The sequence below is a fragment of the Platichthys flesus genome, chromosome 4 (assembly GCF_949316205.1).
Source record: "Platichthys flesus chromosome 4, fPlaFle2.1, whole genome shotgun sequence".
Classification (NCBI taxonomy): Eukaryota; Metazoa; Chordata; class Actinopteri; order Pleuronectiformes; family Pleuronectidae; genus Platichthys; species Platichthys flesus.
Window position 1 is genome coordinate 12,361,831 of NC_084948.1, and position 16,296 is coordinate 12,378,126.

A 16,296-nucleotide genomic window follows, 5' to 3' on the forward strand; every position below is an offset into this window, starting at 1 on the left:
TCAATCAGAACAGATGAAACAAGAAGTCCTTGCACCCTCCCGCCGAAACTGTGTTGTGAATATATGGGAATGGGTTTTAACACAGAAGAGTCGAAAGCTTTTGAAATTCTGGTAACTAGGAACACGTTGTGATAGAACAGAAGACCAAAAACGATGTAAACACAAAAATAATGAAATCCACAAATATATTTCTTCTTCAACAATCAAGAGGGGAAGTGGGTAGTAAGACAAAAAGGAGGAAGAGTTAAGACAATAACAGTGATGCTAAGACACGCAGCTGCTGTTGATCCAAAATACCTGGTGTGGGAAGCTGAGGGTCTCGGACATTTTGCTGATCTGACCCAACGTACTGAGATCCTCATCTAATCGACTAATCATCTTCTGGATAGTCTCCTTGTTGGTTGCCTGCATGGTGCCTGTGCAAGGGCGGAACAAAGTCAGACAAAAACAAACCTTAACTTCTCTTTTCAAGACAGATGATTAAGATTCATTTATCTTGTTTTTCCTCTTTTCTCATCTGTAACATTTTCAATTTGTTTTCATTGCACTTTGTATTTGCTTTTAATCGCTTTCAATTATTTTCTATTACTTGCTTTTTGCATCTATTCTAGCTGTGTTTGAAAGGTGTTATATAATTAAAGTTTCTTTGTCTTGTTACGACGAGAGTCTTACTTTTCACCACCTCTACGTCCTCTAGAGGAAGTTTCCACAGGAACTTGTATTTACTGGAAGTATCAATCATACTTGCAGCAGAGTATCTGAGAAGGACAGAGACGCAGATAGAAGAGAAGGAGAGAAAAGAAGAAAAATATGAAGGTGAACTTGTTGAAAATATTGTCTGTATATCCTTGTGTCCAACACCAGGGGGCACAGTGTGAGTTTGGAAACCCTGTTAAGATGTTAAGATGTTCTGTGTGTGTGCATGTATGTGTGTGCGTGTGTGCGTGTATGTTACATACAGGCTCATGGAGCTGCGTCTTAATGAGCCAGACTTCCTCTTGAGGGTGGTGCAGATGATCAGATCACTGAAGAGGAAGAGAGAACGGTCCTTCTTCCCACCCACTGTCTTCTACAGAAAGAGAGAAGACAGAAAGAGAGCTCAGAATATTCTATCATCAATTATTGATTAAAAAGATAGAAAAAGACAATATTATTAATTTTACTATGTGACTTGTTGAAAGGGTAGTACGTACAGATTTCAATCCTCTTTGCTCAAATCATTTCTTTTATTTTGACCTATTTCCCAAGAGATTACACAACTGTTTGTTACGTTACTGCAAACATGTTCAAGGTCAGAAAGTATCTCTTACCGCCTCCATGACCATTTCCTGTCTCAGGAACTTCCTCTGGGGGTTGAGAATCTAATGCAAACAGAGGGGAAAGCAACAATTACTTATAGTACCATAAAAAGTCCAAAGGAGTCCTAGTGTTGTATATAAATCATATGGACAGGCAAGCATTGCAATAACAGTTACTGGGCAATTTTCTATAAACGAGAATTTAAATAGTAGTTAGTTGCTGCCCTGATAGTTGCCTTTACAAACTGAGGTAATTCAATAAATCTAATAAATATCTTACATGTTCAACTCCCTCTATGTGCGCCTCGATCTCCTGAATGACCCGGGTCTCCCTCTCTGCCTCCTCGGCAGAGCGACGTCCCTTGTTGATCTTCTCGGCCAGTCGCTTGATATCCCTCTGGGCGTCCAGTAGAAACTGGTGGTCTGGGTGGTCCTCTGAGGTGTGTTTGAGCAGGTCCTGCATTTAAGCAATACAAATATACATTATGTACAACTAATTTCACATGAATAAGGCTACCTATAGCATATAGAAAGTAGATAGATATATTTAGAGACGCCACCTTAACCAGCAGCTCGTATCGAGGAATCCTTTGCACCGGCTTGATCATCAGATCCCCCAGAGCCTGTTTCTCCTTGTTCTCACGCATGTTTTGCTGTTTGGATGAAGGAAGAGGAAGCACGAGACATGAAGCGTGGACATGACTGTGTGAGAGAACAACTGAGATTGAATGAACGAGTATTGCACTTTGCTGCTCCACCTCCAGATGGCGCAGTGGTTCCACAGTGAAAACCCCCTGTCTGGCATGAAGTTCAGTGTGGTTGTAAGCTGAGAGCAGGATGAGGACATGACAGGTTCTTGTGGTGCCTGATTACATTTTTGCATCAGAGCTCCGTTTTCCCCCTCTACATTTATTTCTGGTGGCAGACCACAGTATCAAAGTGTACTACCGCGGTCTACCAGATTTAGCTGGACCTACTGCTAACATATCCACAGGTTTTTAGTTAAATTATCCGGTTGAATGGGTTTGAAGAAATGGTTTGTGGCACATTTCATGGCCAATTATTTGTCTGTCCTTTCACATCTGGAAAAAAAGCCATTCACCTAAATTTAGCAGAGAAAACATGTTTCTGAGATTAAATTTGATTTAATTTGATCTGGTATTAGAAGACAAACCAGGTTTCAGGTCCTTTCTCAAAACAATTTGAGTTTAATGGCAAGTATTAGTGGGTGTTTTCATTTGAATTAAAAGCGTAAAATCACCTAATGTATAGTTTTCAGAAAAATGTATTTCATTCACAAGGCAAATCCACTATAGAGCTGGAGGATAATGTAGTGTTTCTGCTTCAATGACAAATCCTTTTAGGAACACAAACAGGGAGAAGCACACAAGAAGCACACACACACACACACACACACACACACACAAACAAACACGCACACACACAAACACAAACATGTACACAAACCAAACACTGACACAAGTCCTCAAAGCACTTCAGTCAGTAAACTATTCTGTGACATTTTCCCAATTACCCATTTCAGAGGAAAAATTCTGGCTCTAAAAAAAGGTTGAAGGGTATTTCCTCCAAACAAGGACACATTTTGCAACTCGGACAAAACCAAACATCCTGCGTCTCCATCCAACACTCACCTCCAGAAACTTGTGAAACGCTGGCTTGGCCTCCTTGGCAATCCTCACTGCATCTTTGGCATTGAGAAAGTTGTCTATGTACGCCGAATACATATTAGCGAGAGTCTCTTTGGAGAACTGGAGAGAAAAGGGAAAAAAAACAAGATTTAAGTTGAGTTGTGCTAAACTACATTGGATTCCAGCTGAAATTAAAATAGCACATGTTTGTCAGCAGGAGAACCTGGTGCTATCTATTGCTAATGTCTCCATCCTGATAGTTAAAACCTTATTTCTGATAGACAGAGAGAACAAAATGAATTAGTATCAAAGAGAGCACTAACGACACATGACAATGATGAATTAGCTGTAAGCGAGGACCGAACTTGATATTGAATGAATATTTCTAGTATGAATATTCTAGCAAAAAATTAATAGCAAAGAAACCTACTCCACAATGAATAATTGTTGCATATGATTAAACAAGAAACAAAAAATAGTTGTCTTAAAAAATAACATTTTTTTACCCTTGAAACTAACTATGTGTTAACATGTTGACTGTGTCACTGTGTGATCATAAGAGATTACCAAAGAGACCGTGGTGCAAGTGGTTTTCAAGCTGTTTTGTCTGGCACTAGAAAAGATGAGAGTCTTTACATCTATCTGTCATTTCTCTTCCTTTGTCTGTCAAACACAGTCATAAACACACAGATGAATCCCCCTGCCCTGGTTTCTTTTTACTAATAGAGTGACGTCACAGAGAAACCTGCTTTCATGAAATAACCTGAGCCTCTTCTATTTGTCGCAGCCTCTCATCCCTTTTCAATCACTTTTCTTCCAGTGTCCTCTCTCTATCCCCCCCTCTTCTCAATCTATCACTAACAGTAAAGAGAACAGAGAAATGAGGTCGTTGCAGAATGTGAGGATTCGTCCCAGCAGAGGACAGTAACGACAAAAGAGGAGAATAAACCTGTTACAAAAAGCTGACACTTGATGTCCTTATGCAGGAGACATGTTCCCTGCTCTCTTAATTAAGAGAAAGTGTCAAACCCTTTCAGCTTAAAATAAACTAAATAATGTAGAATACTTAAAAGAGACTTGTAATGCTCCTTTTCATATTTTCATATTGTCCATTGCTGCAGCCCTTCTTTTAATTTTTTTTCATATTTTTTGTCTTAAATAATGACAGGAGAACTAATCAAATTAACCTTGAACAGGGTCTTTCTCCATCACGATAAAAGTGGTTTGTGTGTGCATCACAGAATATACAAGAATATCACAAACAAGAATGGAAATATTAGGAAGTTGTCAATAATCAAATCAAAATTATTTGAATGATTTGCCAAATTATTTGTATCAACTGGTAACTAAGACATGGATCTGCATATCAAAATAAAAAAAATAAAAAAATCAATTTTTAATAACATACATTAAATCAGCCCTGCGATATGCTTTGATAAATGATTGGATGGATTTTAGCTATTATTACTTCAGGACATTAAACCCCCACTGGTCAGTCAGACAGTCATGAGACTATTTGTAATAACAGAATACAGGCTGAGCAGAAAGAGATATGACCACTATGAATTTTCTGTGATGAAGTCTACAGACATATGTGCAGAGTCAGTGCTGTGAAAAACCTTTATGTTAACTTTTCACCAACAATATACATTCTGCACCAACTGTGTTTATTCGCCTGCTACTTCAAAAGGTAGAAAAGAGCAGAACAAAAACATATGCCCCGTGTGAGGCTCGAACTCACGACCTTCAGATTATGAGACTGACGCGCTGCCTACTGCGCCAACGAGGCCTGACACCATGTTGGTGCCTGCAGCTTTAAGAGCAGCGGAAGGAGCGATGTCGGGGGGGAGGGGTCTCACTGAGCAGCGACAGGACTCTGCAGCAGCTTCCACAGACACTTCTCAAAGAGTTTAAGTACATCATGTTCTTCTGTTTTCAGAGTTTCTCAAGCTGTAGGGTATGAAAGTTTACACTATTTTCTTATGAATCTTTAAATGTCTCCCTGCTTTTTTCCCCCCATCTCTTCAGTTAGTGGAGCTTAACAACAGCATCAGCAAAGCAAGACAAACAAAAAAAACCTATGACCACGCTGCATTTGAACTGGAGGAAAACAGTAATTGTACATCTTCTACAACAAGTCTCTTTCTATTGGTTTGGTTTAGTCTGTGTAAAAACGTCAGCCTGGATAGAAACTCTCCTCCCTTTCATTCTCAAGGACCCGAACCCGACATGTAGATCAGCACTGATGTACTGCAGACATGTGTTTCATAGTCTGGGTTGAGAGCCACCCTCTGGGTCATGGGAAATTTGAAATGGGTCGCAGAGAGGTCAGCGGGAAAACAAAATATTAAAACTTCTGTTGCCAACTATAGAGCGTCTCCAAATAAAAGACTTTCCCTTCGATAGACCCTGCGGGCAGTAATACTTTTAAAGACTTTTTTCTTATTCAAGCTCTGGTATTTTGATGCAGCACCACAGTAGTTTAATAAAAGTTTAAGAAAAGTTGTACACATGTTTTTGGGTAACACTTCAAAATATAGTTTGAAAACAAAAGTTTACATAGCTGAAGAAGTGTCTGGCTGGGTTTGATCTAATTTGAGGATGTTCTACTGTAATTCATACAGGTACATTAGAACCCAGATTTTACGTGACAGCCTTATTGTTCTCAACCCAGAGGCTGCTCAGAGCAGTGAGGGGATAACTGCTCACTGGCAGAGATAAACTATCTCACACTGTCCGTCTACATTCTGTGGGTAGAAGCTAATACCTGTGCAGCACAGAGGAAGTCTGCACTACACACTGACATACTGGATTTCTGATGCAGATTTTTAAGTTTACATGTTTTTCGTCATCTTTTTTCTGCATTTTACATCAACTACCTAGCAGCCATGTAAATGTAATGCGAAGAGGTATGACAAATCACATTACAGAGTACCACTGAGACTCTGCCTACTGACTAGGTGTTTCAGGAGCTTTACGAGCAGTTGGAGCTTTTTACCTTACAGACCTTGTTCATTAACACAATACTATACAACACCAGAGCAAAGAGGAACTTTAAAAAACACAATGTGACTCCTTTGATTAACAGTCAAGCCAGCATTTTATTCATTGTCATCTATACTCACTGATTGGATGAGGAGGTGTCCAACGGTTTGTCTGTCATGCCATTGGCTGACGCAGCCGGCGACCTGCTCCAGAAAGTACTCGTGGTGCTCCAGGATCTCTGGGATCTGGTAAAACATCTCGTCCACCAGCAGAGGGTCCACTATGGAGCTGCCGTCCGGCTGTTTGAGAGGACGCATGTAGCCCTGAGGAGAAAAAACCGCCAGTTAATAAGTGACCATTTTAAATGATCTAAATATGTATAAGATTAACTGAAACATGCCGTTGAGCAGTGATGAACCAGCAGCTTGTGCAGCTGCCAGGAGCAATTTGAATGATGAATCCAGAAATTACGACAATGTTTATTAAGAGAATCAAGTGAAATAATGCTGCTAATTGTTCTTAACTTTAAATACACTTGAAAGAACCCTTAAATTTGATGAGAACAGATAATATAAATTCTTAATGTCAGACCAGGTAACTAGTTCTTCGTCAGACTGTAACATTTAAGATTATTAATAATTTATAATACATTTATACAGAAACCTTCCACATAAGTTCCAAAAAATAAATGGCTGATTCAGGTTTCCTCATTGGTCAGTGCAGCTGTGGAGCGGAACCACATCTGACCCCCTCCATTGGGGAGCTGCACTTTCACTGCAGTCACCTTGGTAACACTTATTTTCCCTATGTCGCCATGGGAACACGGCCGGAATTATTTCGTTGTTGTGTCCACGCACAAACACAGAGACAAATGCCTAGGCCGACGCTCACAAAGAGAGTGTTCATGTGGGATGTTCACAAAAAATACACAAATTTTTGGATAAAGGCACTCAATGTCCACCCACCCACACAACTGGTTAACAGGTAATTCAACAATGTTTGGTGATCACAGGTAGGGAAGATAAGAAGTGTGTGTGTGTGTGTGTTTGTGTGTCACACTGAGAGAGAGGGGTGTGGTTACAATTTGGGTTAAAGGTTAATTAGCTGTTGAAATGCACAGAGATGTTGGGATATAGACGTGTGTATGTGTGTGTGTGTGTGTGTGTGTGTGTGTGTGTGCAGCAGATAATGCTGATGACAGTGAGATGTGGTGAGGTTAGCTGATTAGCTTGACAGGATGAATGACAATAAGTGGATTACATCACACCATTGCTACCTACATTTGTTATACATGTCCTTCGCATTGTGTGAATCCACAATGGTGTGTTGGTTTTTGTGCATGTTTGTTTTGTGTATACACTTGTGTATTCGTGATGCGTTCAGATCTCAATCATAAAGTGACGTGACAAGCAGAGTGTGTCACCCACCTGAATGAGAGTGCGTAGAGACTCCACATACGACTGCTCCGTGTCCAAGAGGGTCATCATCACATGTTTCCTCATGTCCTGTGAAGACGGACGAGAAAGAAGACAAGCGTCAATCATCAGCATCTAGACTTTATACTCAGTTTACACAATGAGCGTAAAACAACATGTTACTATGCTCATAAAATATGCAGACTAAACACATCGAGTTTTAGGTTGTTCTGTAAAACAAATATTGCCCACAGTGCACATATCAAAAATAACTGAAACATGAATCATAATACGTATCCACAATCTGAAATCAAGTTAATTGAAATCAACCTTTAGTTAAACACTGCAACTTTAAAATGGGCTCATCGTGTGGCTTCCAGTGAAACCTGTGAGAATCAGAGTCAGGTCTTACAGGATTTATTAACAGCAGTGAATATTTGATTATACTAGATTTAAGTTACTTTAGAAGATGTACAATATTGAGGAATTTTGATGAAGTTGCATATTACATGACCACAACATGATCTGGTCAGAAGCCTTTTTTATATCACACTGATTTCTTGCTTACCTATTACCTGTCTGTATCTTCAAAATCAAATCCAATCAAATCAAAGTTTATTGTCACATTCACTGTCAAAACGCATCAATAAAGTGAAAATACCAACAAGAAAAAAACAAACAGTCAAATAAAAAAATGTCATTAAAAGAAAAACTTCTTTGTCTTACAAGGCCAGAGCTGAACAGCCCACTTAAAGCTTGGGTTGTTAATCCTGGAAAAAGCTAGCAAGAGCAGGCTACACCAATACATCCCGCCCTCTCCCATTGGCCCTCCCATTAAAGATGTGCCCCCAAAACACATGACTGCTAGAAGCTAACTTTTTGTCCATAATTAATAAAGAATGGTGCAGATGATGATAATATACTTGTAGTATCAAATAATAAATGATTCAGCAGGGGCAGTGGCCTCCTCACCAGTGAGGCAGCTGCAACAGGAGGCAGGGTCTAATGTTAGCTGCCTGCTCATTGTGATTACTAAAATATATATTTTTAAACAATGCAAATCTGAAACCAGATGAATTGTAAAAATGCAGTGGAGAAAAGAGTAAATATTACTCGTACCTCCCACCACTGTCAATATTGGTTGTTCGGAAATGTATAATTAGTCTCTCGGATAGGTCAGAGTAAAAAAGACAAGTAACAAAAACTTTCAACAGATTTTTTCAACTGAAAAAACTTTTCCTGGTACTCTGCTTCCAGTTTTAGTACATGTGTCATAATGCCTGTTCCCGAGGCAGTGCTTTCTGACAGCCCATGGGCCATTACTGATGGGTCTGCTGTACAAATATTGTACAGCAGACCCATCACAGACACTCAAAACTGCAACGACATTCACAGTCTATAAAAGACAGTGTTATCATGAAAAAAAGGGTGAAAGTTACTTCAAAATGTACGTAAAAATTAAAGCTAGAACTTCCTTTGTACTTTGGAGAGGGGGCTCTTGCCTTTTAGGGCCCTGCAGCTTCCTGTAACACTTTGACTGAAATCAGATCTTAAATACCAGTGTGTTACATCGTCAGGGAGGCCAACACAGATGCTTAGATGTCCCAATAGTTGTATATTCATAGCCAGCACACACACAACCACACACACACGCAGGGACGGGATTAGAGGTCACTGAGGCCAGGAAGTATCCCGAGGCAAAGCATTACTCAGCAGTCCACCCTAACAATGACTCATGATCTATGGATGCAAAGTGAAGGAGCCGCTCCCGCAGAGTGGACATGAATCCAACACATTGGGGCCATGACAGAAACTGACACGAAGAAAAAGATACACAGACGATGGATGAAAAAGAAGGGAAGAAAATGCAGAGAAAGAAAAATAAGAGGCAGAGAGACGTAGAGGACTTGATTTTACAACAAAGAGAAATTCATTAATGTTGAATTTAGTTCTTCTACATTATAAATAAAAACTATAACAAACATCCCCAACAGTTTTCCCCTAAAATAATCAGTGGCAGTGGCTGAGAAGTTGGAGCTACTAAAGTTGCAACTCGTAACTTCCTCTGTGTAGAAAATGGTATTTTCTGTGACAGACACAGCGGTGGGAGAGTGACAAGCTGGACTATAAGGATCATGGGACAACCCAGATGAATTATCTCTGGGGTCCCAGGGGACAGCCCCAAAATATCCTGGCAACAAACATGACTAAATATCAGATGGAGCCGAGGGCAAAACCCTGTGGTGCAGCATGTATAACCACAATGCCTCTCTCTCTCTCAAGCACACGCACACACCTACATGGAGGCCTCGGAAACACACAGAGGGTTTTTTATTCTCCCTCCTGTTCCCCTGCTCCCCTCTGCCAGCACCACTGTGTCCTATAAATAACCATAACAATAACTTCCCAGAAAGGCCATGCTTAGTGTTTGGCCTACGAAAGGATCCCAGGGGCACTGTGGGTACCACTGGAGGAGAGAGAGGGCGATCGAGAGAGTATGGAAGTGATTGGCAGGGTAAAGAGGTAAGAGAGGGAGCTAAAAGTAGGTTACATTTTGGCTTTTTAATAGCGAAGGTGGATTTCTTTTGTCAAATCATCAGCTGTTGAGCGAGTGAGTGGATTGAGTCCATGTTTATCCTGACATATAAACATAATGGAGTAGAAGGAATACAGTGATGGCTAAAGAGGGAAACACAATAACACAGTAATCATCCATTTATGCTCCAAAATTACCCTCCAAGTTAGGACATTACTCAAACAGGAGTCTGTTCATTTGATTACAACAGAGAAAACTGATTTTATCAGGCAAAAGCACTTGCTTTGCTCAACAATTATCTCTAGGAATATTAAAACTGGTTAGGGTTAGGGTTGCACAACTTTAAATTACTGACCAACATCGAGAGCTGAAATCAGCCCCTGACGGACTGATTATTCTTCATATGCTTCTACAGTTGAGAACCTTTCTGTTTTTTAATTAAGCTGCAGATATTTTGTTCGGGGGTTGACATTTCCCTCATGCACTGGAAGCTACAGCCAGGCTATATCTGCAAGAATTTTCATAATTATCACAATACAGTATATGTCAAGAGAAATTATCAGGTTTTTTTGGTCCCCATGAGGTCCACTTGTCCTGACACCGTAAGTGTTTATTCAGGAAAATGTCCTTCAGAGCTAATAAAAACAATTTCACCCACACACACACACACAAGAACACAGCTGCCTCTGCTCTCAGACAAATTCAACACAATTTATGATGATCTGATTAATTAATACACATTCATTTTTTTCTTTTTCATGTGTACTATAATTAGAGTCATGATGCCAGCCTGACAAACACTGACATCTGAGAAAACGCACTCACTCACACACAGTCATCTCTGCAGTCAATGACGCTGATCCTATGACAACAAGATAGGGAGGAGTGTGTGTGTGTGTGTGTGTGTGCGTGTGTGTGTGATAAATCCGGAGGCGAGCTGCACTGTACTAGTCATTTGATTTTACACAGACACAGACACAGACACACACACACACACAATAACGAAATAATGCAAGGAATGCCAGTTTCATATTGCTGGTGGAGTTGCCATAGTAACCGCAGCTGAGAGGCGGCACAGTCACAGGACAGACTGGTCTCAAGCAGCAGAGCCGTCAGTCCTGCAGAGACGCTCTCAGACCAGTGTGTCCGTCAACCACCAGGGTAGAGAGTTCCGCTGACTCCAGTAATGCATCAGCATTCACAAAAACTAACTGTGGTACCATGATGACACACAATGAGTCACTGTTTACTCATTTTCCTCCAGTGTAATCAAGTCTAAGTCTGTGCCTATATATGTATATATATATATATATATATATATATATATATATATGTATATATATATATATATATACATATATATATATACATATATATATATACATATATAGGCACAGACTTGATTACACTGGACAAAACTGACAAAATCACTGAAACTGGTGCAAGAAATAGCGTCAGCGTCCCACAGCCAGGAAATTGAAACATATATTCAAACCTAATCTCAAACAAAAACTAACTCTGGTACCATGATGACACACAATGAGTCACTGTTTACTAATTTTCCTCCAGTGTAATCAAGTCTAAGTCTGTGCCTATATATATATATATATATAGGCACAGACTTGATTACACTGGACAAAACTGACAAAATCACTGAAACTGGTGCAAGAAATAGCGTCAGCGTCCCACAGCCAGGAAATTGAAACATATATTCAAACCTAATCTCAAATTTTGCCATGTTCACATTCTATGATGTCATTGTGTTATTTTGCTTTATTCTGCGGCTAGTATGCCCTGAAGTAGAAGAAGTATGCCTTATTTTTCCTACAATTTCACTCCATTTTTCCCCCTTCAAAGTTATCATTAAGTAATCGATTCAAGGGTTTTAGCATCAATGTTGTTGCATGCTGTACACATTAGTTTTGTACATACACAGAAGTACAGTGTCCTTGCAGACATCGGCCAATAACAGAAATCCTAAGACTAAGGTACATAAGTTTAAGCCCTTTTGTTTGTCACCACTGACGATATGAATATCTGATACTGAGAAGGCGTCAGATTCAGTTCCCCTGAGAAGCATTTAATCATATCGGATAGAATTTGGCAGCAGAGCCAGTGGATATAAGACAAGGACAGTGTAAGCAGATACCGTTGTTGTCAGGGAAATCCCACATGAGTTCTGTACGTCAAATTCTGTCAGTGTAAAAGCCTTACAGGTACACGTTGTTGTTGTCTGAATGTACTGTGTTTAACGTGTACAGATGCTGTTCCACTGCATCAGTGCAGCAGTAGACGCTGCACCTGGTCCGCCTCTACCCCCTCTTTAATTGTAAACAATCTCTTGTAATTTTCCTTTTTTACGGGAAATGGTGAAAAGCAGGAAATCCTGGAGGGTGGGGGAAAGTAACGCACATGATATGAGTTTGTTCTAGTCTGATTGTTTCACTCATGTATAAAAGATAAATTTACTGAAATTAAGTGTTGAGGAACTATCTAATTTGTTGTTTAGAAATCACCAGCCTCTATAATTTATGACTGGTAATCCTCCATGCGATGCACTCCTACTCCTGTTATGGTATTGCTCGCTTGTTTTTAACCCTTGCTTTTCACACTTGTCACTTTGAGTACCTCAAGGAAATGTCATTCTCCGCTCTTGCACTACCTGTCCTGTTCGGGGGCGTGTCAGACTAGCGGCTAAGCATGTTATTTTACATCACGTTGATGCTGAAGTATCAGTCAGACTACTGATGTGACGTTTCAGGAACTTCAGGAGCAGTGTTTACTGTATGGGAGAGGAGCTCCCCTCAAAAAATGTAAAACTCAAAGGAAAAAAGGAATGTGTTGTTTTGCTGAAAAAGGTAAGAAAACTGTGTCTCACCTCCTAAGTTAAATATCCTTCATAAATCGAAGCCACACATTCTTCAGAACTGAAATCTTGAGATTAGAACTTTGAATTACTTGTTATCAGATAGCTTTGATCTTTCTAACAACTTAAGTCTTCGAAAAAGTTGTGGACCCAACAGCACGTCTATGTTTGGGTAATTTGATCAGCATGAGTTAAGACCTGTTTAAACACAAGCCTGTACATCACAGTCACACAGTGTGTGTTTATCCGTTAAGTGCCAAGGTATCTGCATTGTTATTCTTTCCTCTCACAATAATGTTTCACTTCAATTCGAATCAGGCTCGTTGCCTGTGGTGCAGTGATAAATATGACGGGAAGGACCGCCCATAGGATTCAGCCATCACCCAGTAGGGGACCTGAGAGGAAACCTTCTTGTGTGTCAGAGTAGTACAGCTTGTTCCCATGTGTCCCTCCGTGAGCTCCGGTGTCTTGATAATGGTGTGGACACAGGGGGTCCATAAAGTTAGTTATTCCTCACAACTCCAGCCAAACATGACAGCATAACCGTAAAGACAACATACACCAGAGTCAGAGTCGCAGGCAGCGCACGTCTGACGGCGTCCACAAGTCAAACAGACCGTCTCTGTTTGACTTGAGGTCTCAAGTACCAAAGGTCATAATGTTTATCGGCTATGAGGCTATGTGCTGTATCTCTTCGTTAGCACTGTTATGAGTGCATGTTGTTCTGCTCACTGTCATATTATACTGCTGCTACTGTGGTTACCACAGCTTTTAACAGCTCCACGGTCTAGAACACAGAAAAGCAAAAGCTTTCTTTGGTAATGGTTTTCTGCATTATTCATTGTCCGGGATTTTGTTTGTTTATAACAAAATAACAGTATTGGTTGTGTTGTTCTTAGTTTTCAGAACAGTAGTACTTTTCAGTGTTTGGGTGACGCTGACAGACAAAAAACTGATGCAATGCAAGGTATTCAATTGTATCATTTATTTTCTTATTTTATCTATTCATTACTTCCTTTTTACATCTTCCTCTGGCCAGAGAATTATGTATAATTGTGGTGTATTGCCCACAAAGGAGTGAAGTTCCAACCACAGCTATCTTCAATTGTGAGCCGTCATGTAAGGTCACCGTCTTTCTCTCTTTGACCATAACCAACCACAAAAAGACTTGCACGTGCTTTTATGAGGGGCAGCTGCTAGGATGGCTGCTGCATCATGGCGAGTTTGGAACAACACAACTTCTCACAAACAATTATATTGTTTGTCTTTTAGTTGTCAAAATGTCGCAAACACTTTCAGGAAGTTTAATCTAGGACTTTGACTTACAACAAGGATAGTGTAGTGGGTATTTGCTAAATGTTCTTTTTGTTGTTGGTACATTGCATTGGGTCACTGTTCAACATCCATCCATTTCCATGCACTTAATCTGACGTTGGTTCATGGTAGCAGCAAACTAAGCAGGATGTTCCAGATCTCCCTCTTCCAAACTACACGTTCCACTTCCTCCTGGGAATCCTGAGGTGATCCCAGGGCAGATTGGGTATGTAATCCGTCCAGCAAGTTCTAGGTCTACCCTGGGGTCTCTTACCAGTCAGGTGTGACCAGAAAAAACCACCAGGAGGCATCCTGATAGGACTACCCGACCACCTTAACAGACAACAAAGGAGCAGAGGCTCTGCACCAAGCTCCCTCCAAATGTCCGAACTCCTTAACTTATCTTTAAAGCTGAGCCCATGCAGCCACGCAACGGAAAATATAACAACCTTGAAAAAATATATATATATATATTTCGCGTTCCATCCCCCCTCTTAGAAGATGGATGATGCACTTCATTTAAGTATAGCAACGATGTTACTGAACTTAACTGCTCCTCTAATAACAAAGCATCCTGACAGGTTTGCCTTCAGACCACTGCTAGCTGTTTGCTTTTGCTTTATATGTGAAATAATGCAGAACATCCAAGCTTTTCAATTTCCATTGTATGAATGGCAAATGTCATTGATTCACCTGCATTAGCATAGATATTATTAGGATATTGTAGGTTTGTCACTTTAGTAACTACAAGTGATAGAATTGGTTTATTTAAGATCTAAACTATGTTATTACAACCTTTTGTGGCGTCTGTTTGCGTCGACGACTACTGATGCATTGCACAGTGGAGGTCATGGTGAGGCCACAAGAGCCACATCATCTGCCAAAAGTAGAAACTAAATTCTGACCATCTTTAACTGGACACTCTCCGCAACCTAGTTGGGTCTTGAAATTCTCTCCATATTTCCCAACACAACTGACATTTAGAGTAACATTCTCTCCTAGCTGGAAGTCAGATTTAAAGTTCTAATTTCTGTATGGAGAATGTCCAACTGAAATTATTTCATCTGCGACAGAAACACAGCCCAATCCTCACATCACTGTCGTCAGACCTTTCCGCCCCTGCCGCTTTCACCTCCCCTCCCCATCCCCATGACTGTATCCCCTGGCAACAGCCCTGCAAAACCAGCAAAGAGCAGCCTCTCAGCCCAAAGGGAAAGCATCCTCACCACCCATCTCCTCCTCTGTATAAAGCCTGAGATTGACTGTCACATCCGGTTCACGTTTTCGAGGCTGCAGCTCTGGAAGTGAAGGAGCCTCGTCCTTTACTTCCTCTTCAGCTTCAGCCTTTCAGGCGACTTATGTAATTCTGTCAAGCAGATAAAAGCTAGAACACATGTGTGTGTATGAGTGTCCATGTTCTCCCAATCGGTCATTTACAGGGCACAGACTGCTCTGACTGACTCTTTACTGATCAATACTTTTCCCTCTCTTGCAGACTTGCACGCTCTCTTTATTGATCCATATCCCATCTCCTCCATCATCCTCACCTCTTCCAGTCATCTCCGCTCTCGGGCTCAATACGTTCGCACCATCACAATAAGATAATCACTGTTAAGGTGGATCATTACTCCCTTCCCGCTTCAATAACCACTCTATCAATACCCAAGAGAACCAGTGAACAGGAGAAATTTGTCCTTATATTCTTAAATTAGTAATACAATTAGAACCAAAACAATAACTTAAGGACTTTACTTAATTTACTAAAGATAATTGGCAAGTGTCATGATTATTAGTTAATCATTTAAATGATTTCAAATTGCTTACAAATATAGAAATATTTGGTGGTTTCTTCTCTGATAGTAAACAATATATTTGGAGGTTTTTGGACAATTACTTTTAAAAAGGATTTGTAAAATTGTAATTTTTAAGATTATTAAAAAATCTTAAAATGTATGCAGCATAAGGGTCTTTTGTAAATATAAATATGTCAATAACCTCAAATTGGGTTCAACCGCTGGATGCTGGTAAACAAACAGACATTTATATAATAATGTGATAAATGTTATTGTGTTTCACCAACAGACATGTGTGCGTCCTCATGAGACAAAATTGACTGCAGCTTGGCACTGACTAAGGTTTACTATGGAATAGATCCCCACACATACACATGAATCCCTGTGGTGTTGGATTAACAGGCCGAGGTGTTAAGATTAGCGGAACTGCAGAGGTTGTG

The 16,296-nt window shown here is 40.2% G+C and overlaps 1 protein-coding gene and 1 non-coding gene across 2 annotated transcripts in view; both read right to left on the minus strand.

Moving 5' to 3' along the window:
* Window positions 1-16,296, minus strand: part of LOC133951383 (rho guanine nucleotide exchange factor 17-like) — a 60,141-nt gene that overhangs the window by 8,541 nt on the left and 35,304 nt on the right. Inside the window, exons 2-10 of the mRNA XM_062385293.1 lie at window positions 7,360-7,437; window positions 6,073-6,255; window positions 2,951-3,067; window positions 1,859-1,951; window positions 1,579-1,755; window positions 1,311-1,361; window positions 960-1,069; window positions 673-758; window positions 298-416 (exon numbers count right to left, since the gene is read on the minus strand). Of these exons, the coding sequence (XP_062241277.1) occupies window positions 298-416; window positions 673-758; window positions 960-1,069; window positions 1,311-1,361; window positions 1,579-1,755; window positions 1,859-1,951; window positions 2,951-3,067; window positions 6,073-6,255; window positions 7,360-7,437 (1,014 nt within the window). The remainder of the gene's footprint in view (window positions 1-297; window positions 417-672; window positions 759-959; window positions 1,070-1,310; window positions 1,362-1,578; window positions 1,756-1,858; window positions 1,952-2,950; window positions 3,068-6,072; window positions 6,256-7,359; window positions 7,438-16,296) is intronic.
* Window positions 4,664-4,736, minus strand: trnam-cau (transfer RNA methionine (anticodon CAU)). Its single transcript has one exon. It is a non-coding gene; the product is annotated as a tRNA-Met (tRNA).